This window comes from Balaenoptera acutorostrata, chromosome 6 (assembly GCF_949987535.1).
Source record: "Balaenoptera acutorostrata chromosome 6, mBalAcu1.1, whole genome shotgun sequence".
NCBI lineage: Eukaryota > Metazoa > Chordata > Mammalia > Artiodactyla > Balaenopteridae > Balaenoptera > Balaenoptera acutorostrata.
The window spans coordinates 57023768-57051219 of record NC_080069.1 but is presented as its reverse complement, the minus strand read 5'-3'; the positions used below and the strand labels follow the sequence as shown (position 1 = coordinate 57051219).

The 27452-nt window shown below is 38.3% G+C and overlaps 1 protein-coding gene across 2 annotated transcripts in view; it reads left to right on the top strand.

The window, feature by feature from the left end:
- The window catches only part of ADAMTSL1 (ADAMTS like 1), a 467116-nt gene that overhangs the window by 17911 nt on the left and 421753 nt on the right, over positions 1-27452 (top strand). For both annotated transcript variants that reach the window (XM_057549050.1, XM_007176787.3), the window contains exon 2: positions 16304-16431. In XM_057549050.1, coding sequence (XP_057405033.1) covers positions 16304-16431 — 128 coding nt within the window. The remainder of the gene's footprint in view (positions 1-16303; positions 16432-27452) is intronic.

Genomic DNA, 27452 nt, shown 5'->3' with positions numbered 1-27452 from the left:
TACTGATAAAGGACTTAATAATATGTTGAAAATATACCTAGAAATCAGAATATCTTTTTAAATAACCACGAGAAGTTATACTCGTAGAGAACCACAATAGCAGTTTTTGTTTTGATACAAAATAAATTATGTCATGAAAATTACTGATATAGCCATTAGTAGAAACAGCATAAAATGAAAAACCATTATTCTTTACCACCTGGATAGGAAATAAGTCAATATAGAAACTGAAAACCATCATATAAAGCTAACTTTTATCTCATCATTTGGGCAATTTTTGCTTACCCGTACTTAGTGATTTTTAAATAATTAAATAATACACATTTATCAACAAAAATACAGTGTATAGTTTAGCATTTTTTTTTTATTATTCAGGAGTCACAATGATTTGACAGAGGTTCTGGATGCTGATAATTGTATTGTAAAGGAAAGGAGTCCCCATTAGAGATTCTTTGTTTCAAGAATTACTTTTAATGAAATGATTCTTACAGCTGAAGCCGTAGGATCATCTCTACTTGAATTTCATTTAGCAATTTAGTACTGTCAACATTTTCATATTTTAGAACTTTTATTTTTTAAACAATTTTTATAGCAATCCTGAGTTAAATTGAGCAAATATTCATGTCTCGTCGCCAAGTTAGAAAATTTATTTGTAAATATGCTTAAATGAGATAGGCTCATTTAGAATTGTAGACTTATTGATGGCTAGGGATGTTTCAGAAAGTATCTGGCCCCAAATCCCACAATGGCCAAGTCCTGACCCCCAGCCTGTGTCCCTCTTTAGAAGTTTTGCCATCAGTATTACCCATATCTGTTCTGTGATACATTGTAAAATTAAAATTGCTCACAAAAATGTCAGTTAAACACTACACATCCATTGCACATTGATCTCTGTATCAAGCCCTGTTTTAGAAATTAGGGGTGTCAAAGGGAATTCCCTTTGACACAATTTAATGAAAATACAATTTAATTAATGAAAATACAATTTAATACAATTTATTGACAATACAATTTAATTAATGACAATACAATTTAATTCATCCTTTTTTACTTTTCTATTGGTAGAGGCCTATGCCTTTGATCAAGTCAGGACTCCCTCCTCAACCCAGCACACTCATCTCCACAAAGTGCTGCTTTCCCAGGTGTCGCGGAAGGACTGACTATTGTTTACTCAGTGATGAGGAGTCTTTGGCAGATAAGCATCTAGGATTTGAATTAGGCTAAATTAAGGCAAGATGTGACAGGTTAATCAGCTTTTAACATTTTGGGTAAATTTCAAGTTGGCATTAAAAGACACGTGAAGAAGCAGAAATGTGATCCTCTTTTTCTTCCGTGAGTCAGATTAATTTTTTTCCTCTTCCATTCCCTTACTTATCTGCAGTTTCTGCATATAGATTTCCCCCCTCAGAGAATCTGAATGTATATAAATGAGAGTGAAAGCTGACATTGGTTATGAATTAGACACTCAACTACAACTTGTCCTGGCCTGCCTTGTGTTAATTATTCATTCAATGAATATGCACTGAGACCAATTACGTATCCGGTGTTCTACGAGGCACTGTGGGTACAAAGGCATGTTCATCTTTGTCATGGCCCTTAAGAAACACACTGTCCATTCTTTGGGGTAGATGTATAAATAAGTAACTACAGTACAGTGGCTGACAAATGCTAAAATAGCCATACGATCAAGTCCTAGCAATATGTTCAGAGTACACAGGAGAGGCAGTGATTTATTCTACCTGGAGATTAGAGAACATTGCACAAGAAGATGGCATGGGAGCTGCAGGAGCAGAAGTACACAAGTCGAAGAAGGAAAAAGATGCAAGGAACACGGAGAGGAAGACAATCTAGGCAACAGTAGGCTCATGAACAGAATATCAGAGGTGCCCAAGCAGCTTGTCTGACTGAGCAGCAGTGCCCTGTCACTGGAGTGTCGAGGATGTGTGATCAGGTGTGACAGAAATGAGTCTAGAACGTTGATTTAGGGTCAGGTTAGGAAGGGTGTTGTATGCCACTCTAATAATTTGGACTTTATCTTATACTCAGTGGTTCTTAACCTTTTGTGGAGAACGTGATGAAAGCTATGAATCCTCCTTCCAGAAGCATGATAATAACACACGAACACCCAAAATGTTGCATACCGTTTCTGAGTCCTCACAGCCCATCTGAAATCTATAACTTGATGCCACCAGCTCTAGGCAGGCAGTGGAACCTCAGGACCCCCTTAGGGAGTGACCTTTAGCTCTGCATTCTAGAAAGGTAACGGGCAGCAGTGTGGAGGACAGACTGGTGGGTGGAGAGGCTGAGGTCCGAAAATCAGATGGGAAGCCTATTGCAAAACGCCAGGCATGAAATGCTGGAACCAGAATTAAGGCAGTGAAAGTAGGGATTGGAGAGGGTGGGAGTGGAAGAGAGACATTTCAGAAGCGGAAGTGATGAGACTTGGTATCTGATTAAATGCAGAGAATGTTGAGCAGTCAGATATTTTGTTGTTGTTGTTTATCTCACTTCCTCAGTAGATTATAAAGGAAACATAAGCATGCAGGATTAGAACTTAAGATCCATGAGAAAGCAACAGGTTCTTCCATAAGCCAAGAGGCAGAGGGCTATGCGGTAGTGAGCTCCGCTGATACCTACTGGGAGACGCTGAGAATCGAATAGGGAGCTGTTGAAATTGGTACACGTGGATGGGAGACAATCATTTCAAAGCAGCAAGTTAACTTGCTGGTTGCCACCTATGCCTTGCTTACAAGGCTTCCCGGCCCATGTTGAGTGTTCTCCTTGAGTGTTGAGTCAGGTATAGATGCGAAGGAAATCTGCTGATGATTGGCGTGAATCTACATTAAGCAATTATGGTGCTTCTGGATTGCTGGGACGCCGGGTTGGTTTGCTTTACTTTAATGATGGAAAAGGATCATCAGGCCCATAAGTAGACCCTCAAAATGATTTACTGCCAAACTGCAAAACTCGTGAAACTGTTCCAATTATTCAAGCTGCTACCTATAGCTACAGTTACAGGTTAAAACTAGAGGGAATGTTATCTGTTGAAGATACAGAGATATGGTAATTGAGAGAGCTGTTGCTTTAAAAAATGGATCTGAGTCATAGGTGCAGTGTTTTGACAAAAATTATCTCCTAGTGTGGAGGAGGGTGGGTGGTGGTATGCATTTGAACTGAAGAAAATAAAGTCCCAGAGCTTGAAACCACTTGGAAATTTTAAGTAACTAGATATTTCTCTCTGTCTCTCTCTCTCTCTCCCCCGCCCTCCCCCCTCCCCACCCCCACTCCTGTGCTTATTGCATATCCTATGTATGTTTTTAAGAAACAGATGACAAGTAAATGAGTAATCTAAGATTTAAAACAAAACATACTTCCAAAGCCTTTCACCCTCTCTTAAATATCTGTCCACATCTATTACATTTTCTTCTAAATGGCATGCATAGGAATTATTGCAATGCCAACAGTAGGTAGTTCAAAAATAGAAAGCATAATTCCTGCCTTCAGCAAGTTTACAGTCTAACTGGGAAGATCCTTGTTATGTAAAAGGATCACCCTAAAGAGCTACAGAGTCTTGTTTTCAGTTTCATGTATCCTTGCGAATTGATAACGCATGGATGCAACATCAAATAATTGCAAATTAAAATATTGAGATAGTAAGAGCTTATCATTCTAATACTTTTTCTGGGTAAAGGGAATTAAATGTGAGCAAAAGTAGAAAAAAGAATGCAGGAAAGAAGAAAATATAATATTGCGTCAGAGAGAATGTTTTAGATTTCGATTCCAAACATTCATCCCGCAGTATCTGAATGGCACTTGAGAGAGAAATGACCCGATCATGAGCGTCGGGCAGGAACGTAAATTACACACCCAAAGTCCTCTGGAAGTTCATTCAGAACCATTTCAGCAAATTTTCTTTCTTGGCTCAGATGGCACCATGGTCAACCAAAGAAGAGTTAGGAAAGTTCTCCGAAAACCAAAGGCTTGATTGTGGCGTGAAGTGAACTAGTCGTTTCTTCCAGCTTCTCTATTATCAATTGCAGTTTGGGGTTTTTGTTCAGCAAACTCTAAGCCATATTAATCTATTAACTTTCCAGTTTTCTCAAGGAATCACAAAGTGAGCGTTTTCTCTGTCAGGAATTCTTTCTCCATTGATTCCAAACCCCAACATGTGCTTTCCAGAGCCTCTGATGTTTCATTAGTTCTACAGATGTTTTGTAAATGCATTGCAGCAAAATTTGCCTGTGCTGCAGAAAAGTATGGCTGATGGGAGTTGCAGTTTGGACAGAGCTCGAGTTAGATGAGATGGAAATGGAAACTGAAACTTCTAACTGGCTCACCAGGAAGTCAGGAATTCACAAAAAGAGCAGAAGAAGGAATTTCATTTGAGGGGGTTTTTCAAATATGCCTGTTCTGGGGAGTAGAGGGGTGTGGATGCCCCAGGATATGACTCGTCACTGCTTTCCTTGGTGCTTGGCCTATAGATTATTTTCCACTGGAGATTTTTTCTTTCTTAGAAAAAAAAAGCAACCAGGAAGAGGAGCTTCAGTTTTAGAACTCCAGGTAAATGGCTTAAGTTTCACACTTGAGGAGAAATAGAAGAATGGCTTCAAAATACCCATACAGTGCAAAGGCCATGGAAGTAATGACGGTCAGTGCAAGCATGGGAATTGATGATTTTTTTTAAAATGACTGCAGTTTCTACAGCATACAAGTCTCCTATTGTCCAATTTCCTTTTGTAAAAGAAATGGAATTACCAGTTTCAGCCTTCTATTCCTAATTGAGCGGCCCCTAGGTTTAGGAGTTTGGCTGCTACAGTTGTTATTAAGAAGAAAATTATTACAGTGGAAAAAAGAAAACCAGACTGACAGGCTCTTTCTAGTAGGAAATCTCTTTAAATCTTCCAGACTCTCTCAGAGAGTGTGTCTGGAAGATTTATATGTATATATAAATATATATACACACACACACACATATATATATACACACACATATATATATGTGTATATACATAATCTACATACATATATGTATACACATAAATATATATATATATAGGTTTTCATCCAAACTTGTTTGAAATCTCTCTCAGAAAAAGAAATGTATAGTAGTATTTATGTTAATATTCTATCAGCATCACAACAAAGCAGAGTCTTTCTACTTGTGAAGTTTATGCTTCTAAAATAGTAGAAACTGACAGTGATAGAATATTTTACTAGGCCTTTCCTTGAGATAAACTGGCTCAAAATAGTCCATGACCAGTCACAAATTTCCTGAATACTAATCTTTGCTCATATCAGCAATTATTGATTTGAATTCAGCTGGCTGTGAAATTGTGTTCTGGTTGAGCCTTCCAAAATGCCCAGAGGTTTCTCAGCAGTTTCCGAGATGAGATGTAATCCAGCCTGGGCCTTGGATGGAATACAAACAAATCAAGTTACCCTCGTTCTGAAATGAAAATCTTCCTGAAGCATTTGACATTGAGCAGAGGCAGGCTTTCATTTCTTAAAAAGTAATGAAGCTGTCTTAATTCCATCTCCAAGTTGTTATTCCTAGATTGAGAAAGGATGCTAAGGACAAAATCATTTTTCAGAAGAAAAGCAACAACATTAGTGCTTGTCATTCTATTAAAAAAACTGTGTACTGATAAAATGCTGTCTAAAATGGAAAGGAAGGTCAAAATTGGAAGCCAGTCAGCACAAAAGATGGTCAGATTATGAGTATAAAACCTGGTCCCTTGGTGAAGGTGGGGTGTTAAAGTCCCCTACTATGATTGTGTTACTGTTGATTTCCCCTTTTATGGCTGTTAGCATTTGCCTTATGTATTGAGGTTCTCCAATGTTGGGTGCATATATATTTACAATTGTCACATCTTCTTCTTGGATTGATCCCTTGATCATTATGTAGTGTCCTTCTTTGTCTCTTGTAACTGTCTTTATTTTAAAGTCTATTTTGTCTGATATGAGAATTGCTACTCCAGCTTTCTTTTGATTTCCATTTGCATGGAATATCTTTTTCCATCCCCTCACTTTCAGTCTGTATGTGTCCCTAGGTCTGAGGTGGGTCTCTTGTAGACAGCATATGTACAGGTGTTGTTTTTGCATCCATTCAGCCAGTCTATGTCTTTTGATTGGAGCATTGAATCCATTTACATGTAAGGTAATTATCGATATGTATGTTCCTATTACCATTTTCTTAATTGTTTTGGGTTTGTTTTTGTAGGTCTTTTCCTTCTCTTGTGTTTCCTGCCTAGAGAAGTTCCTGTAGCATTTCTTGTAAAGCTGGTTTGGTGGTGCTGAATTCTCTTAACTTTTGCTTATCTGTAAAGGCTTTAATTTCTCCATCGAATCTGAATGAGATCCTTGCCGGGTAGAGTAATCTTGGTTGTAGGTTTTTCCCTTTCATCACTTTAAATATGTCCTGCCAGTCCTTTCTGGCTTGCAGAATTTCTGCTGAAAGATCAGCTGTTAACCTTACGGGGATTCCCTTGTATGTTATTTGTTCCTTTTCCCTTGCTGCTTTTAATATTTTTTCTTTGTATTTAATTTTTGATAGTTTGATTAATATGTGTCTCAGCGTATTTCTCTTTGGGTTTATCCTGTATGGGACTCTCTGTGCTTCCAGGACTTGATTGACTATTTCCTTTCCCATGTTAGGGGAGTTTTTGACTATAATCTCTTCAAATATTTTCTCAGACCCTTTCTTTTCCTCTTCTTCTTCTGGGACCTCTGTAATTCAAATGTTGGTGTGTTTAATGTTGTCCCAGAGGTCTCTGAGACTGTCCTCAATTCTCTTCATTCTTTTTTCTTTATTCTGCTCCCTGGCAGTTATTTCCACCATTTTATCTTCCAGCTCACTTATCCGTTCTTCTGCCTCAATTATTCTGTTATTGATTCCTTCTAGAGAATTTTTAATTTCAGTAATTGTGTTGTTCATCACCGTTTGTTTGCTCTTTAATTCTTCTAGATCCTTGTAAATGTTTCTTGTATTTTCTCCATTTTGTTTCTGAGATTTTGGATCATCTTTACTATCATTACTCTGAATTCTTTTTCAGGTAGTTTGTCTATTTCATCTTCATTTATTTGGTCTTGTAGGTTTATACCTTGCTCCTTCGTCTGTAACATATTTGTTTGATGTTTCATTTTTTTTTTTTTTTTGATGGGTGGTGCTGTATTCTTGTCTTACTGGTTGTTTAGCCTGAGACGTCCAGCACTGGAGTTTGCAGGCAGCTGGATAGAGCTGGGTCTTGGTGCTGAGATGAGGCCCTCCTGGAGGCCTCACTCCAATTGATATTCCCTGGGGTCTGAGGTTCTCTGTTAGTCCAGCGGTTTGGACTCGGAGCTCCTACCACAGGAGCTGGGGCCTGACCTCTGGCCTGGGAACCAAGATCCTACAAGCTTCGTGGTGTGGTTATAAAAAAAAAAAAAAAAAGGAGGAAAGAAAGAAAAAAAAGGAGCAGTACAATATCAAAGAATAAAAAATAAAATAAAATTAGAAAGATAAAAAATATATTAAGAAAAGTAAAGCTATTATTGAAACAACTGCAACAAGGTAAAATAAAACCACAACAGAAAAAAAAAAGGGTGGGGGGGAAAAGCCAAAAGGAGAGATCACTGGTCTCTGGGGGTTCCTCCCATCCCCTTAGGTGTGCGTGGTCCCCCCACTGGTGCCTGGTAGGTGCCTTAGTTGTGAGGAGACATGAATTCCACATCCTCCTCGTACACCATCTTGACTCTGTCACCTTATCTTTGATAAAGGAAGCAAGAATATACAATGGAGAAAAGACAGCCTCTTCAGTAAGTGCTGCTGGGAAAACTGGACAGCTACTTGTAAAAGAATGAAATTAGAACACTCTCTAACACCATACACAAAAATAAACTCAAAATGGATTACAGACCTAAATGTAAGGCCAGACACTATCAAACTCTTAGAGGAAAACATAGGCAGAACACTCTATGACATAAATCACAGCAAGATCCTGTTTTACCCACCTCCTAGAGAAATGGAAATAAAAACAAAAATAAATGGGACCTAGTGAAACTTAGAAGCTTTTGCACAGCAAAGGAAACCATAAACAAGACAAAAAGACAACCCTCAGAATGGAAGAAAATATTTGCAAATGAAGCAACTAACAAAGGATTAATCTCCAAAATTCACAAGCAGCTCACGCAGCTCAATATCAAAAACACAAACAACCCAATCCAAAAATGGGCAGAAGACCCAAATAGACATTTCTCCAAAGAAGATATACGGATTGCCAACAAACACATGAAAAGATGTTCAACATCCCTAATCATTAGAGAAATGCAAATCAAAACTACAATGAGGTATCATCTCACACCGGTCAGAATGGCCATCATCAAAAAATCTAGAAACAATAAATTCTGGAGACGGTGTGGAGAAAAGGGAACCCTCTTGCACTGTTGGTGGGAATGTAAATTGATAGAGCCACTATGGAGAACAGTATGGAGGTTCCTTAAAAAACTGTAAATAGAACTACCATATGACCAGCAATCCCACTACTGGGCATATACCCTGAGAAAACCATAATTCAAAAAGAGTCATGTACCACAGTGTTCATTGCAGCCCTATTTACAATAGCCAGGTCATGGAAGCAACCTAAGTGTTCATTGACAGATGAATGGTTAAAGAAGATGTGGCACATTTATACAATGGAATATTACTCAGCCATAAAAGGAAACGAAGTTATTTGTAGTGAGGTGGATGGACCTAGGGCCTGTCATACAGAGTGAAATAAGTCAGAAAGAGAAAAACAAATACCATATGCTAACACATATGTATGGAATCTCAAAAAAAAATTGGTTCTGATGAACCTAGGGGCAGGACAGGAATAAAGACGCAGACGTAGAGAATGGACTTGAGGACATGGGGAGGGGGAAGTGTAAGCTGGGACGAAGTGAGAGAGTATCATTGACATATATACACTACCAAATGTAAAATAGATAGCTAGTGGGAAGCAGCTGCATAGCACAGGGAGATCAGTTTGGTGCTATGTGACCACCTAGAGGGGTGGGATAAGGAGGGTGGGAGGGAGATGCAAGAGGGAGGGGATATGGGGATATACGTATACATATAGCTGATTCATTTTTTTATACAGCAGAAACTAACACAACACTGTAAAGCAATTATACTCCATTAAAGATGTTTAAAAAAAAAAAAAACGTGGTCCCACCGGCTACTAGCTGTGTGACTTGGCAAGGGGAGAGGGGAGTGGGGCAGTGGGGCAAATGTTCGTGACCTGAGTGGAGAGATGAAATAATTAACACCAACATGCTAGAAACTACACTAGGCATCTTACATATGATTTCCCAGTTAATCTTCACCATCACCCTAGGAAGAGAAGCATTAATATCCCCATTTCACAGATGGTGAAACCCAGGCTCAGAGAGATCCAACAAAGGGCTCCCGTCAAGTTTACTAACAGATGACTAGGAAGGTCTGTCCCACCCCCAAGCCTGTGCTCTTTCTCCTGTACCTTGATGCAAGGTGTTCAACCTCTCTGAGCCTCAATTTTCTTATTGGTAAAATAGGAAAAATCTTCTCCTACCTGACATGGCTCATCGTGAGGGTTAAATACACTCATCCATGTAAATTCTAGCATACTTCCTGGCACATAGGTACTTAATAAATCCCAGCGTTTTCCCCTCACCACCCACCCCCTAGGTTTCGGCGCAGCTAGGTGCCCTAACAGCAATGTGAAAGGGGCACCTGTGTGTGCATGCATGGACACAGCAAAAGGAAAAGGAGAAGAGGTACCCAAAAGTCCTGCTGTGGCCTAGATAGCTTTTCCACCCTGTTACAGAACTGACTTTTCTCCTCAGTAGCAAGGGACAGGCTTCACGTAGTGGCCTCTGGAAGACTGTGGACTGTGTCACTGGCAGCTCGTCATATTCCCCAGCAGTGCAGCTGTGATAAGAACCAGATGATCCAAATTTCCTCAGCAAAGCCAGCAGCAAATATCTGGGAAGGCGCATGCCTCAGTATCCATCCACACACCCTGCTCTTTAAGAAAGTACATCAAAAAGCTAATGGACTTTTACAAGAGCCCGGTTACTGCTTAACGTCTGTAAGCTCTCAGGAGCAGAGCATCACGACTCCTACCACGTACAGTTGGCGGCAGAACCCGTATTCCAAGTTCTTAAAGAAGCCAAGGATTAGGTAAGATTTATAGGGACCTGATGTAGGGAAGCTAAAAATGAAGTCTGCAGATTCGTTTCCAAAGCTTGGTACACAGATGCGATGTACCTCTGTATCGATTTCTCCACATTGCATGGGCACAGCACAGGAAAAATGGTTCTCTCATCACTGGAGGAGTTGCCCCCCCCCCCGCCTTTTTAATTTCGAGGTGTGTGACATCCATTTCGTTCATCACATACACAGGTCCAGATGGCTTAAGCTAAATGCTGTCTGTCTGGGAGAAGAGGAAAACCTTGCTGATTTTGAAAGAGTAAGAATCGCTCTTCCATTCATCCCATTACCCATTTTGCTACTTTTGAGGATCTGTTGATGTCTGAAAAACACTTTGCTTATAATATAACTTCATTTGCTATAAGACTTCAATTCTACAAAAACCTATCATCCATTTCCTCGGAACCTACTTTCGTTTTCATTTCGTTCTGTGTCACTTGACCTCTTGTTACAACATTTGGAAAAAATATTTTCCAAATACTCTGTGTATGTATCTCCGAGTAGATATAACTCTGTCTTCTTATTGCTAATTTGTGCTTCGTCCTACAACATCTTTCCTAAGTCTTTGATAACCTGTTCAGGTTCCAGTGGAAGAGGGTTCTGGATAAGGAGGTACATAGGAGGTCATTCTGAGGTTAAGTGTCTATTGGGCTGTGAGGTGCAGGGAAACTGTTGCTTCATGTGATTACTCTAAGTGTGTTATCTACTTGTAGCTGTCAGGCTTAAAGCTGTTCACCTGAGACTTGGTTGCTGCAATTGCCTCTGAAATTAACCACAAAATGATCAGGTGAAAACCATGTTTAGATAAGCAGTAATGGCGAGAAAATGACACCATTCTGAGGTTGATGGATTTAGAGAAGCTCTTCTAATCTTCTTCGAATATTCCTAAGAGGTATACAATGATGTTGGCCACAGTCTATATTCCATGCAGTTGGCATGGACTGAGGCTTAGAATCACTTAACCGACCAGGAGCAAGGATGGATGGAAACTGAGAAGTTGATGGCTGAATTTTCTAACAAGAAACTACAGTTGACCCATAAACAACTCAGGTTTGAAGTGCGCGGCCCCACTTATATCAGATTTTTTCAATAGTAAAGACTGTAGCTCTACATGGCCTGTGGATATGGAGGAACTGCGTGTAGAGAGGGCCGGCCATATGTTACACTAGATTTTCAATTGAGTGCAGGTCAGCACCCTTCACCCCCAAGTGTTAAAGGGTCAACTGTAGTTGGTTTAGGAGTCGTCATCAGTGCTACATTGAAAGGTCATCATGTGGCACCAAAGATCTAGAAATAGCTAGACTTTTTCTAAATTGAATAACTCAAGGGATGTATTCGATTTTCATAGGATTATAGAACCAAGACTCAGGCCTTTCTCCTCTCAGTGTTCACTAGATTTCTGAAATGTGAACTCAAAGGAGGTGCCAGTTATCCATTCTAACCCATCCAGTGACTATAGAAAAAAACAAGTGCTGTACTAAGAAGGAAATTTATAATGGGCTTTCCCCTCAAGTTCAATATCAGATGCAGTTTTGACCTTTCCTGATAAATCCCCTATTGGTGAAACCTTGGCTTACATACAGAGTTTAACGGTTGCACTTCAGTTCTCCGTCAATTAGTAGCTAAAGACCATCGTCTCACCTGACACTGTTGCTGAAATTTCTAGTAGTGGTCAGGAATAATCTCTTGATCACTGTGTTTTTATAACATTCATGACCTTGTTTCTGAGACATTGACATTAAAATATTAGGTTTATGTGATGGAAATCAAATCGAGAAACACTGGTTGGGAAGTAATGGGAAAGCTTAGAATTTTGGTTTCAGAAGCAATCCGCATTGCCTCTAGGCAACTCATTATCTATTCCTGTTTTCTTCTGCTTCAGTTTTTCTTCCTAGATGCAATTCAAAGTTTACACTTTTTAAAAAATGCTACTGTGAAGTGGAATGCACATTCCACAATAAGAGAGTAATAAACATGGGTCCCACCTGGACTAAGCACGAAAGTTATTTATAATGAAGGCCATCTTAACAACTGTAATAAGTAAATGCTTCTATGTCTTAAATGACCTGCAAGGCATTGCTGAAATGTCATTTCTGGTTATAGATGTAAAAATCTGGCACAGTTAAAGAGGAGGAAAATTACTTTCTCTAACATTAAACATGAATTCAGTTGAAATGAATTATGTTTATTCTGCTGGTTAAAAGAAAAGTTGGAGTTTGTTCCAGTTTAAGGAATAGGTCCATGGCTTTCTTCTGGGCTAGCGTGCAATGTCCTTCAGAGAAATGTGGGCATCTAATATGTCTAGTTGTGTGGAAACTTGTAACTGGTGATGAGGTAAAATGTTTAGTCAGTGAACCCTCACCTTAGAGCCATTTTAGTGCCTCTCCAGACAAGGCACATGAAAAATATCAAGCAACTTTAGCACAGAGTTTGAAACAATCTGCTTCTCTAGAAAAACCAAATCTCAGCCATACATTATTTCCTAAATATCTTATCCAGAGAGCCGCCAGAGAGAAACTGCTGCAGGATTTGGCATTCTGGTGTTCTTACCTCACATGGAAGTAGAGTTCACATGTGAATGCCGCATGTGGAATTTTTTTTTTCAGTTGTAGTAATTGGATAGTATCATAATTTGTAATCACTCATCTTGCTTAGTTTAATTACTTCATGCAGGCTAGCATTTGTGATGCTGGTTTTCATCTCAGTCAGATTGAATTTTAATAAAATAAGGGAAATTGCATTGTACAGTGCATGTGTGTCACGGAAATAATTACTGCATCAGGCAAATACTCTCTCAACAGAACCATCTTCCAGTCACACAGAGCAAACAAAATGGGAGCCAGGAGGTGCACAATAAACTTTTTAAAAATCTGAGGAATGAATTTACTGGGTGAGCAAGAGACTCGGTAGGTATATTTAAATGGCAAAGGGTCTTTCCTCCCTCACTAGTGTATTAAGCTTGGAAACAGAGTACCCCTTATTGCTGTGATTAGAGATTGGTTTTATTAACCCTAAAAACCAGGCTTTGGAGCTCAGTAAATACTTCCTTTAGAAAGGACAGGTTTGGGGGTAACCAATGTGTTTCTGTTTCCTATTCAATGCTGCATTTATAGGAACCTCAAGCTCCTGGCAGGTCATATCACCAGGTCAGTGTCATGTGGCAGGAGACTGGAAGATTCTGCTGTGGGAAAGTCAGGGTTTTAAGAAAGATGAACCTTACATAGTGCAGTGTTTCAACTAAGCTCAGCAGAAAAAAAAAAAAGCACTGCTACCCATGATGTTAATAAGTAATATTAAATAATAATGTTAATAATAGCATCAAATGCTTACATAGTATTTATTATTTAGGCCCTATGAGCTTTTTAAAATGTGCATATGTATTTGTTTTTATTGTGGCATAGTATATACAACATAAAATATACTGTCTTACTCATTTTTAAGTGTACAGTTCAGTGGCAGTAAATACATTCACATTGTTATGTGGCCATCACCACCATCGATCTCCAGAATCATTTTCTTCTTACCAAATTGAAATTCTGTATCCATTAAACAATAACTCCCCATTCCCCCCTCCCCCCAACCCCTAGCAACCACCATTTGACTTTCTGTCTTTATGAATTTGACTACTCTAGGTACCTCCTGTAAGTGAAATCATATAATATTCATCCTTTTGTATCTAGCTTACTTCACTTAGCATAATGTCCTCAAGGTTTTATCCATGTTGTAACATGTGTCAGAATTTCCTTCCTTTTTAAGGCTGAATAATATTCCATTGTATGACTGTAGCGCATTTTGTTTATCCATTCATCCCCCCATGGACACTTGGATTATTTCTGCCTTATGTGCTTTTTATATATTAACTATTTTAATCCTCACAATGTCTCAGTGATGTAGATAGTTTTATTATCTCCATTCTATGATAAGAAAAGTGAGGCACAAGACCATCACAGCTGGGAGGCCCTGGAGCCAATATTCCACTCCAGGCTGAGTACGTCTGTAGTCTCTGCTTCTAACCACTATCTATCCTACTGCTTATTTCAAATGATTTAGGACTCTCAATATAGCATGCGCCAGCTAGACAATCCTTGATATAATACTCTCAGGCCAGGTTTGTGGCTTCATTTATACAGGCTGTAAAAGTTCCAAGGAGTAGTCAGCTTGACAAATGAGCCCCATAGCAACATATTTATAAAGAACCCCATTACTGCAAAATACATAGTTTTCTAGGGGTGAAACAATGTGCTTTTCTTTTTCAGGAGCTCCTCCTAATTGGATGATATAGCCTTGAGTATAACTAGATAGGGCGTGAGAAAGTCTTTAAGAGCTACCATTTATAGAGCCTACTATACGCTGGTCATTTTACTTGCATCATCTCAAGTTCTCACAATGCTTTATAAGAGGTTACCCTCCTGTCGCCTCTGTATTCCATGCTCTTCCAATGTTATACACTGCCTATGCTCTCTCCTTAGAGAAAAAACTGAAGATGAACCGTCATGTTGCCTATCATGCACATGTTCTTTACAGTTTGCCTTTTCCAAATATAAATAGTTTTGAAATTTTAACATTTGTCATGTGTATGTTATTGACATGAAGCAATACCACCTTTACTATACGGGTATCACTTGGTTTATTCAGTAAAGTAACTTGGCCACAGTTTACACTAGCTATTTGTAGAACTCTTGCCATGGGCTGAGTTGTATCGCCCCCCAAATTCATATGTTGAAGCCCTCCTGCCCAATGTGATGTTATTTGAAGATGGAGCCTTTAGGAGATAATTAGGGTTAGATAAGGTGGTGAGGATGGGGCCCTCATGATGAGATTAGTGCCCTTCTAACAAGAGACACCAGTGAGCTTGCTCTCCCTCTCTTACTCACATAAAGTGGAGGTCATGTGACCACATAGTGACAAAGAAGCCATCTGTAACCCAAAGGGAAAGTCTTCATTGGGAGCCAACCATGCTGGCATCCTAGTCTCGGACTTTGACTCCAGAACTGTGGAAAAATAAATTTTTATTGTTTAAAACACCCAGGTTGGTATTTTGTTACGGCAACATGAGCAGACTAATACAACTGTGAACGTACATATGTGACACATTCTCAATTTATAATAACATAATAATTATAGGTAATATTTATTTGTGATTTACTCTGAAACTAGTCCTAAGCTTAGTTTGTATAACTAGTCTTTCTACAGTGTGTGTGTGTGTGTGTGTGTGTGTGTGTGTGTGCATGCACACACGTGGATGTAGTGTCATGGTTATAATATTATCCCCATTTTATAGAAAGGGAAATTGAAGTGTAGGGAGGTGGTAAGTTACTTGTACAAGGACATATAATTACTTAAAAAACAGAATCCATATCCAAACCCAGGTAGTTTCTAACTTCAGAACCTGTTCTATTAACTATTATTATTATTCTATTATGTAACTGGCACAAATTTTCTCTTTAACTCTTCTAAGAAATGTGAAGCACTACCTGGAGACCTACACATAACAATTTTCCTTACAGTAAATGCAGATTTCACTAGGAAGTCTGTCAATAACAAGCAAATCTGTCTGTCTGGAGCCAATCCTTGCATTACTGAAGTTACTTCATGCAATTATTCTCATTAACGCATCTGAAAACTAGGAATGACGCTGCTTCATTTAAAAAAAGAGTCAGTTGTATAAAATGTTAAATTTTGGAAAGCAGTGCTGGTATGCACATGTCAATCTTCTCAGAGCAGAAACATCTCTGAGTGCAGCTTCTCTCTTCACAAAGCAACAAAAGAGTAGACTCATGAACCCTGGGCAAAACTGTGACTTCAGTGCAATCTATCTTCCTCTGACCCAGATTCTTATTTCTGGCCACTTTTTTCTGTTCACTCCCATAAATGCAGTCCCTTGCCCTTTTCAGTCACAGCCCAGGGTCCTTGAACTCAAATATCCCTCTCCCTAAACATATGCACAGTATTAAATTGGAAAGAATCTGAGAATCTGAACCCATCTTCATCCTCAGCAAGGCCAGCATGTACAGACACACAGACCACCCATGCTTTAGGACGCACATTTCCGCGTTCACTGAGGACTCATACTGACCATCCTCTCGTTCCTCACAGAGCTCCAGGACCGCACGCTCTGAGGAGGACCGGGACGGCCTGTGGGACGCCTGGGGCCCGTGGAGTGAGTGCTCACGCACCTGCGGTGGAGGGGCCTCCTACTCGCTGAGGCGCTGCCTCAGCAGCAAGTAAGTCCTGAACCCACAGCCTGGGGCTTTTGCAAGACCCCGAGGGAGCAGGTTGGAGGCATACTTTTGGAGAAATGCAGAGCATTTTGTTGCACACAAATCCAGATGAAGGAATGAAAGGAAGGTCCAAAGAATTAAATATGACCATCTCCAGCTAAGTGTTCAGATACCCTTATATGATAAGCAATATAGAATTTATCTCATTCACCAAGCAAATTTTCTTATCTGTTTTCATGTTAGAACTGGAAGGAAAATTTATTATTAGAAATGGATCTAGCATCTATAACTCCATAATATATTATACTTTTGGTACCATCTTAATTATAGTGACAATAATAATAAAAATATTAACATTAATAGCATATTATGTTGGATTCCAATGTTACCAAGTAGTTTGCAAATGAAGGATATATTGATTTGGTTTCTTTAGATGTTATAATGGCCAGAAGTTCCCCAAGGTCATTCAGTTTCCTGCATGATGAGTTTTACATATTATGAGATTTGGAAGAATAGAAACTGCAGTGGAAATTGGGGCATGAACACTGGGAGAGATGATGAAAGGGGAAGTAAGAGTGGCTAACAGTTCCTAAGCTGAAAGGAAAAGGCTGGAGGTGTTAGAATGGAAAGTCTTTACTTAGAATAATAATAATAATTCAAAACTGCTTCTTGAACTGTGTGGTCTATGACTAGATTTTTCTCCAAACTATAAAATACAAAGTACTATGGTAATATTTTTTTAATGAAAGATTTTATTCGACAGTGAAAAGTGTTATATGTGGCAAGGAAGAGGTTTGATCAAAATTACTATATATTATAAATAAAACATGAAACAGAAGAAGGAAAGATTATGCATCTGCTGATTCTTCTAGACTTTTCATCAACAGCAGAAAGTGGTGAGATATAGTTTCAGGAAAATGTCAACTTATTCTAATAAGAGTGAGAATTTCTTGAAATCAGGGTCCAGGTCTTACTTTTTTCCGTATCCCCTAGGTCTGCACAGGGTCTGAGAGATATTAAGAGCTCAATAGATGTTTCCTCACTGAATCCATTGATAACTAGTTATCGTTTTGGTTCCAGAGAGGCCCCAGTGGAAATAACATACCCAGGGGGAAAATGGCCAAAGGGCATATCTTGAAAGATACCAGATCAATTCTGATATTTAGTCATTCTGGTGTTTGGGTCTACACTGAAGATCAGTCTGTTGGTTGAATCCACTAGTCAGTTTGTCTTCATTGGAGGCCAGCTTCATATCAAACCAGATCTGTGAGCCGATAAGAAAGAACAGACCTTTCATCCTAATGATTCACCTGTTCTCTTAATCATGAATATCAAAAACTTCCTAAATCTGTACTACATGATGCTACATGGTGATAGCACTGTGGGGCATAACTGATAATAAACACACATCGGTAAAGCCAAAAGGTACAAATTTGGAATGTTCCTATTATGTAGTTTGCCCAAGTAAGCATGCTTGAATATTCTGTAGGGATGAGCCAAAACATGTGTCTCACAAAGCTGGTAAGAACTGTATGGGAACTTTCACATTGGCTCAGTGATGTGAATGTTACATTGTGAAAACCTTGTACTGAGTGAGAGACTGAGAAACAACTTCAGGAATGAATTAAAACCACAAGTGAAAGTCTGTCATCTGGCAAATCATCAAATATTGATGTCCTGTGATATTCAAAACTACCATTTTTGTCACCTAGTAAATTAAGGCTCCAGTCGTTAGGATTTTATTAAGATACTATGGGAGGTCTCAGTGTCATCTTTGGGTCAGGGCTGTCATCTACTTATAATGAACTGAAAAAGTAGAATGTAAATTCTAAAATTATGAATGTATATATGTCCCTATTTGACTCTCAAATATTGAAAAAACACATTCAGTAAACTCATACTGGTGTGGATAGGAAGTAAAAAAAGAATGGGGAGAGAAGTGGACCACCTATTCTTTAGGGATTTGAAGAAAAAGAAAAAAGTCTTCAAACAGATGGCATTTCCAGATCTGGTAAGAACATAAAGAAATAGTAAAAGAAGCGACTGCACAGCTGAATCAACCTATGTGTTGTTTTTCTCAAGAGAACCAGAATCAGTACAGTTCAGCATAAAGTCACTTCACAACACAAGCCCCGTTGAAGAATGGTGTCAAAATATATGTCGGGCACAGATAAATAGTCCTGTCATAATTTTTTTAAAAGATGTACATTGGCCAAAGTAAGTTACCTAGCCAAGTCCAAAGTCAATGCGCGAGAGCAAAAATGTTACAAGGAAAGCCATGCGATGTAAAGAATTGGGACCATTTTGGCAATCTACCATGGATAGTCTTCTGTGGCAATTCATTTCTGATGGTTAATGGACATAATGAGTTTTCTCTCATCTCTCCACTCCATATTTAGGCATCCAAATTCAATTTAGTCACCGTATAACTCTTGGGAAAGGTCAGAGGTTATGAATGTATATGTCTTTAGAGGCCCAGCAGGTAACTAGAATGTGTGTTGTAATGTAATAGTTAGCATTCCAATTCAGCCCAAGTAACTCCCATCCACCTGCTGAGTTAACCTGCCAGGCTCATTTTCTAGCCCTGGTGATATGATCTCATAGGTCACATTTAGGTCTGATATCAGATAGTAATTATTCCCAATATGATAGAACTGTAATGGAAGCTAAAATAGTCAGATTTTATGGAATAGATGACAGTGGCTCAACTTCTGGAGTTAAGTATGTTCCCTGATGGATTGGGAGCTTGGAGGAGGCTTGGTTAATCCCCTGAGTATAGAACATATTCTCTGACCTTTTGGGAAAAAAAAAAATCAGTGGAGGCAAAGCACAGTGAAAATATAAACAAGCATTAAATATAAAATCCTTCATTCTCAACTGGCAGTACTTAATGCTGGGAAAACAGCCCTGACCCAGGAAGATACTGAGCAGAATCCTTTCCTTGGCTTCTCCCCTGTCTTTTTTCTAGGCTCACAGAAAGTAAGCAGTGCTTGATTTTCCCAATTTCTGATATTGCAGCATTGATTATTGCCTTTTGCTGCAAATTTGATTTGAGCAATAAAGGAAGGCACTGTATAAAATTTTTTCTACAACTTTTGCTAATTTCTGTAAGATTCCATTAGGTTTCATTGAGTAACTCTAATAATGCAGTTGTTGCTAATCACCAAGTGGTATATAATGTCTGCTTTTATTTTTTTTTAATTAAAAAACAGACTCTACCTACTTATACTTTATGATGGTCCTTTGTTTTATTACACATGAATTAAACAATGTACCGACTACCTTGAGAAGCTGCTTCTCCTCTCTCCAGTTTTCCACCTCTCCCACTAAATACTCTGAAATCATATTTTTAGCAAATTCATTTGTCTGGTTGACCTCGTATGGTGTGTTGTTTAGTGGAAATGATCCTTCTGCAACCTAAATGACTTAAGCATATTTTTTAAAAATATGATACTAAAGATGTGTCTCTGAGAGCTCTAGGTTTGTCTTCAGCCAGGTCATTTAGCTTTTTGCCTGAAAGGAGTTCCAGATGCATAAGGCACTTAAGAATAATGTGTCTAACATCACATGTACCCCTATATTAGGTCTGTGCCAAGATCAAGGTCAAAGGTGTAAACTGCAGCTCATTTACTCAGACATAAAAAGAAACGAAATTGAGTTATTTGTAGTGAGGTGGATGGACCTAGAGTCTGTCATACAGAGTGAAGTAAGTCAGAAAGAGAAAAACAAATACCGTATGCTAACACATATATATGGAATCTAAAAAAAAAGAAAATGGTTCTGAAGAACCGAGGGGCAGGACAGGAATAAAGACGCTGACGTAGAGAATGGACTTGAGGACCCAGGGAGGGGGACGAGTAAGCTGGGACGAAGTGAGAGAGTGGCATGGACTTATATATACTATCAAATGTAAATTAGATAGCTAGTGGGAAGCAGCCGCATAGCACAGGGAGATCAGCTCGGTGCTTTGTGACCACCTAGAGGGGTGGGATAGGGAGGGTGGGAGGGAGACGCGAGAGGGAAGAGATATGGGGATATATGTATATGTATAGCTGATTCACTTTGTTATACAGCAGAAACTAACACACCATTGTAAAGCAATTATACTCCAATAAAGATGTTAAAAAAAATAATAATGCTGCACTGAACATGGCGGTGCAGATATCTTTTAGAAAAAAAAAAAAGATAGCAGTGAGTGAGTCAGCTGATACTCTTAAGTGTAGTGTCAGCCTTTGCATTGGTGGCTGAAGAAGATTTAAAGGTCTTTTATGACCTTTTTCCACTTTCTGAAATGCCAAATTAATCTCCAGACTAATTAATACTATAGATTAATAAATTAATACAATAGGTATTTAATACATTAAGAGTACGAATATTTTGTTAAATCCCAACTGATTAAATGAAATACTTGTTGACTTCATAGATATCCAAATAACAAAAAAAAAGAGGCATACCTATAAAGGATGAAAACATTTTAAAAAGTTAATAAATTTTGAATTGAATTCTGGAGTTGAATACAAATTTTTTGAGTTGAACAAAATTATTAGATGAACAAGAGATAAAAATCATCACACTATAGAGGTGCCTAAAAAAATTAAGATTGTGATATTATTCCAAAGGGATATGGCTGCCAGAATGTTGTCAATATAAGTGCAAAAAAATTAAAATAAATATCCCAAGGAAGATTACCTCACAGGAATGGGGAAGATCATTCAAACTTGTCATTTCATAATAATTGTGCTAAAGGAAAATAAGCTAACTCCTCTGATTTTTTTTTAATTGCAAATACAGTTTTTCTCCCATAATAATATTGATACTTACATGAATATAAGCTTTAGTTAGCAAATAATTTATATACTTCATAACAATAAATACTGAAAGAAATATTTTAATTTTAAGATTTGGTGTATAATAATAAATACCAAAAGGAAAATTTTAATGTTAAGATTTGGCTTCTTAAACAGAGGTTTTTTCTTTTGAAGTCACCTCATCTCTGTCATAACATCCAATTAAGGTTCACAAGACTTAAGAGGTTTTAGGACTTCCAGTACAAGTGAGCCCCAAAGCAAGATTTATCTGTTATTCTTCATCAAATGTTGTGTGTTATCAGCCTTGTTTTCCTTGGAAATGTTTGAGGTTTGTTTAACAGAAAGATATACAAGTTCAGAATGAGTCCGACTAGTCATGTCATTTATATGAGGTGATCTTTTCATTGTGTTAGCGGAGATTTCACATTTTGCGATATATGTTTAAGAGTTTGCAGTTGCCTTCCTTTAACTTTTTGGGTCAAAGCCTATTCTAAATATATTACCAGGACTTCTAATATTCCAGGTCATATATCTTAGAGGGATGTTTTGTTCCAAGATCTGATGTTCTTTCAGGAGGAAAATACACTAAGGCCAATGACTGAATGTTTGGGGCCAATTTATGGCCTGGTTTGTCCCATAAACCTGTTTGTTGAAATAAAAGATGGTGGAAATGTGTTTAGTGTCCATAACCTTTACTAGCCATATTGGGAATCTGTGACTCTTGGCTGTCTTTTTCTGTTTATTTAAAAATTCCTTATTTGGTTTGTTCAATAGCTTTTCTGAAGTTTTTTATTTCTACTCAGTTTTCTTTTTTTTTAAACTACTTTACTGAGGTATCTTTGACGTGTAAAAATAATATATATTTAAGGCATACAACTTGATGTTTTAATAAATGTGTACATTGTGAAAAGATCGCCACAATCAAGCTAAGTAACATATCCGTCCCATCCCTGTAGTTTGTGTGTGTGTGTGTGTGTGTGTGTTAAGAAGATTTAAGATCTATGTTCTTAGCAAATTTCAAGTATGCAATACAGCCTTGTTAACTGTCATTACCATGCTGTACTTTAGGTCTTCAGAACTCATTCATCTTGCATAACTGAAACATTGTCCCCTTTGACCAACATCTCCTCATTTCCCCCACCCCTCCTGTGCACGTGGCAACCACTATTCTGCTCTCTGCTTCTATGAGTTTTACTATTTTAGGTCCCACATGTAAGCAAGATCATTCAGTATTTGTCTCTCTGTGTCTGGCTTATTTCACTCAGCATGATGTCCTTCAGGTTCATCTATGTTGTCACAAATGGCAGGATTCCCATCTTTGTTAAGACTAAATAATACCCCATTGTATGTACATACCACATTTTCTTTATCCATTCATTCATCAAGGGACCTTTAAGTTGTTTTCATATCTTGGCTATATTATGAATGATGCTACAATGAACATAGGTATATACCTATTCGAGATCCAGATTTCATTTCCTTTGGGTATATACCCAGTAGTGAAATTGCTGGGTCATATACTAGTTATTTTTAATTTTTTGAGGAATCCCCATACAGCTTTTCATAATGCCTTTACCAATTTACATTTCCATCACCAGTGCATAAGGCTCCCTTTTCTCTACCTCCTCTCCCACTTATCTTTTTGATGATAACCATTCTAACAGATGTGAGTGATATCTCCTTGTGGTTTTGATTTGCATTTCCCTGATGGTAGTGATGGTGAACATCTTTTCATGTATCTTTTGGACACTTGTATGTCTTTTTTTGAGAAATGTCTATCCAGGTCCTCTGGCCATTTTTTAAATTGGGTTATTTGGGATTTTTTTTTACTCTTGAGTTATATGAGTTTTTTAAAAATATATTTTGGATATTAACCCCTTGTCAGACATATGGTTTGCAAATATTTTCTTCCACTAGGTAGGTTGGCTCTTCACTCTGTTGATTGTTTCCTTTGCTGTACAGAAGCTTTTTAGTTTGATGCAACTTCACTTGTCAATTTTTGTCTTAGTTGCCTGTGCTTTTGCTGTCATGACCAAAGAATTGTTGCTAAGACCAGTGTCAAGGCACTTTTTTCCTATGTTTTCTTCTAGTAGTTTTACAGTTTAAAGACTTATATTTAAGTCTTTCATCTATTTTGAGTTAATTTTTGGTACTCGGTGTGAGATAAGGGTACAGTTTAATTCTTCTGCATGTGGCTATCCAGTTTTCCTAATACCATTTATTGAAGAGACTATCTTTTGCCCATTGTGTGTTCTTGGCACCTTGTCAAAGATTAGTTGACTGTATAAGCACAGGTATATTTCCAGGCTCTTTATTCTGTTCCATTGGTCTATATGCCTGTTTCTGTCCCAGTAACATAGTGTATTGATTACTATAACTTTGTAATATAGTTTGAAATCAGGAAATGTGATGCCTCCAGTTTTGTTTTTCTTGTTCAGTTTCTGAGTTTGAAAGTATTCCCTCTTCTGTTTTTTGGAAGAGTTTAAGAAAGATTGGCATTAATTATTTTTAAAATATTTGGTAGAATTCACCTGTGAAGCCATCTGGTCCTGGGCTTTTCTTTGTCAGGAGGTTTTAGATTACCGCTTCCATATTTTTGTTTGTTATGGGCCTGAACTAGACAAAGGAGAACAAACTAAGCCCACAGTTAGCAGAGGAAAGAAGTAATAAGAACTAGGGCAAAAACAAATCAAATAGAGAATAGAAAAACAATTGAAAAGATCAACTAAACTGAGAGTTTGTTTTTTGAAAAGATGAAATTGACAAACCCTTAGCCAGACTGAGGGGAAAAAAAGGGAGAAGATGCAAATAAATAAAATCAGAAATGAAAGAGGAGACATTACAGTGGATGCTTCAGAAATTAAAAGGGTGATAGAGACTATTATGAACCATTATATGCCAAAAAATAGGATAACCTAGAAAAAATGAATAAATTCTCAGAAACATATGACCTTTAAGACTGAATCTCAATTTTCATGCATTCATTTATTAAATATTTATTGAACATCTACCATGTATTAGGCAAATTTCTAGGTGTAACTAAGGATATAAAGCCCAAGGGACAAGAATTTGCTGTTGGGAATTTATCGTATTATTAAGTTTCTACTGATTATATTGAGTTTCTACTGATTATAGTTGCAAGATATTTTAAGAACTAAGAGAATTTCCCCCAGTTCTGTAAATAGGTAATACATCTGTAGCGCTGGTTCTTAACCCTGGCTGTACTTTAGAGTCACCTGGAAAGCTTTATAAAAAATACAAATATCTGGGCTCCACTGAAGGCCAATTAAATTAGGATCTCGGGGGTTGGAGCCCTGCCATCAATAATTTTGTAAAAGCTCTCCAAATACTTTAATGTGTATCCAGTGTTAGAATTGCTGCTCTATTGGAGGGCATGATAGTGAAATGATGAGGTTTGTCTCCAGCTTTCTGAGAATTTAGAGGTTGGGGTTATGAAGAAAAGAAGATATTTTCTGATAAAGAGATTTCTTTATGTTTAACTTCCTCATTCAGGTTTTTATAGAATGACGTAATCTGCAGTGTGGGAGGAAAAGTCATGGACACCATCATGTCAGGACATAAAAGTAGTGATTTCCTCTGTACTCCTGTGAGCCACAGCAATAACCTTTCTGTGTAGTTCTCCAGTTGTCTAGTATTACTCAAGATCAACCTTGCCCAAAGTGGCGAATAGACTTAGTGATTTCTGAAATTTTCTTCCATTCCATTATTAAGCTTATAGATATGACCCTTTAAACCTCCAGGTTGTTAGTGACTAACTAAGTTAATTCCCAGTGACTGGGGTGGTTTATGCAAATTCTCTGAGATCAGCTTCCCCTCAATTTCATTAAATTCCTTAACCATAGAGTTTAACTTTCCACCTTCAATTCAGCATCTATAATTATCCCTGTCCCCCTAAAAAAAGAAAGACTTCCTTGAATTCTATTTCATCTTTTTGATCCCAGTTTGTATCAATACAATAGAAGAGAGGAGTGTATCTAACTCTGTTTTGCTTAGTTTCAACCACTGGGGATGGGGGGTGCGGGATAAAGGGGCGAAAGGGTGTGTGCCGGCGTGTGTGTGTGCGTGTGTGTTTGTGAGAGTGAGAGAGAGAGAGAGAGAGAGAGAGATTGAAATAAAAGAACACAAGATATTAAGAGAAAAAAAAAAGAGATACCAGAATTACATACATTGGGGAATGGATACTTTACCTAGAGACAGAAAAAACTAAGTACAGAACGCTAAGTAACATCATATTTATGTGTGATCATCAGCTGAAGCCCATAACTACATATGCCAAGCTCAAATAGCTTCAGGGCCAAGCTCTACCTTGGCTTTGCGGTAGGACTCATTAGTCAAGATAGAGATCCTTTCCTATGGGAAACAGTCACCTATTTGGGAACCTGACTCTTAAGAAAAACCGTGTGTTTCATTGCCTCTGATAGAAACTTTATCCTATTTTGTGGATTATCCCCTTTATTTATTTATTTTATCAAACTACTAATTTTGAATATTGACCCCACTCTTTTCTAGCTGTGTGATGTAGGATTAGGTTCTCAGTTTCTCTGGGATTTAGGTGGCTCATCTACGATGTCAAGAGGACAGTGCCTGGAACAGAATAGGTGTTCAATAAATGTTTATATTGAAAGAATGTCTAAGGCGCCCTTCAACTCCAAATCGAATGTGTGGCCCATTTTGCTGTTAGATAGGAAGAGGAGTCTAAAACTGCTCTGAATATGAATGGTTTTAAAGAAAAATGTTGTGATTCTCCAGGCCCTCATTTTGCAGTGGACATCTGGGTGATACAGGCATATCGAAGAGCTTTTGTCTCTAGCCAAAATAATTCATAAATTCCCAGTTCCAGGGCTGTATGGGGTGAGGTTGTGAGAGTCCTAGAGTTTCATAATACACATTTTCCTCATGGGGAAGATGGAAAAGTTGGACTTGATGTTGCTAAAACACATTTGTTTTTATTCTCATTCTTTGCCTCTTTTGGCTACCGAGCAAATGTAAGATCATTTGCAAATCTTATGGCATGTGTGTATGTGTTATAAAGTACATGTCCTTCCTGCTGGTGGATCTCTAGCCAAAGGCAGCAATCCCCCTGACCCCCACCCCTCGCCCTCTTTCAGAGGGAACAAATGCATTGCAGTGACAAATACAACTTTGAGTAAATATGTGAAAATAAACATGTCCGTAGAAAAGAGCCAAAATTTCTTTCCTTTGGTAGCTATTTAGTTTCGTTGTAAACTTTTCATCTTTGGTTTATTGTAGAAAGATTCTAATTGGGTTTCAGGTTCAAAAATTAGAGCAAATATGAGGCCAAAAATTCTTTGTGACCTGAAATTATCCTTATAGCATTTCCTTCTGTTCTACTCCTTCCTTCCTTCCTTCCTTCCTTCCCTCCCTCCTTCCTTCCTTCCCTCCCTCCCTCCTTCCCTCCTTCCTTGCATTTCTCAATAAATGCTTGTGGAATGCTAACAGTAAACCATGTTTCGCTGGGCACTGGAACTCAGAGATCACACAGAGGGACTGCAAAGGAGAAAAGCAAGTAACCAAAAATACATTTTCTAAAAGTGAAAAGTATCCTGGGTGGCTGCAGGCCTGTGTCCTGATCCTTTCAACTGATGGCCATGCTGCTGACTCTGTGCCTTTTCTCCTGATGAGCCCTCTTCCTACAACGCCTCCCACTGCCCATGCCCACAAACCCTCAGTGTTATCTAAAGTAACCTCCAGCGGTGGCCCCTAGTCTCACTTTGCTATATTTCTAAGGCACTATGTTTGCACCACTTTTAATCACTTTTACCTAGCCTGGCTTGTGTTATAGTTATTAATAAGACCCTGTCCCCCACTAGACTGTCAGCACGATGGGCACAGGTTTTATCTTGCTTTTCTTTATGTCTCCCTCTTTTGCAAAGCAGGTACTCAGTCAATGCTGGGTGAATTGACCGAATGGACTATGGGGGCCAGTAACCTACTGCCGTACTTTAGGAAGCAGGAGCAGGGAGGGAAGGCTGTGTTTTGAATTCTCCTTTCTCCCATCACCCTCTTGGGACTTGTATGGCCCATACAGGACACCCCTCCTAAGATATCACCTTTGTAAGTTACTTCTGTCTCTCATCAGTCGGTCCCTTTGTCTAATACCTCCATATTTAGTATCCAGACCATGCCCATTAGCTGTTGATGCTACATTATACTGATATGTGTTCTATTTGGACT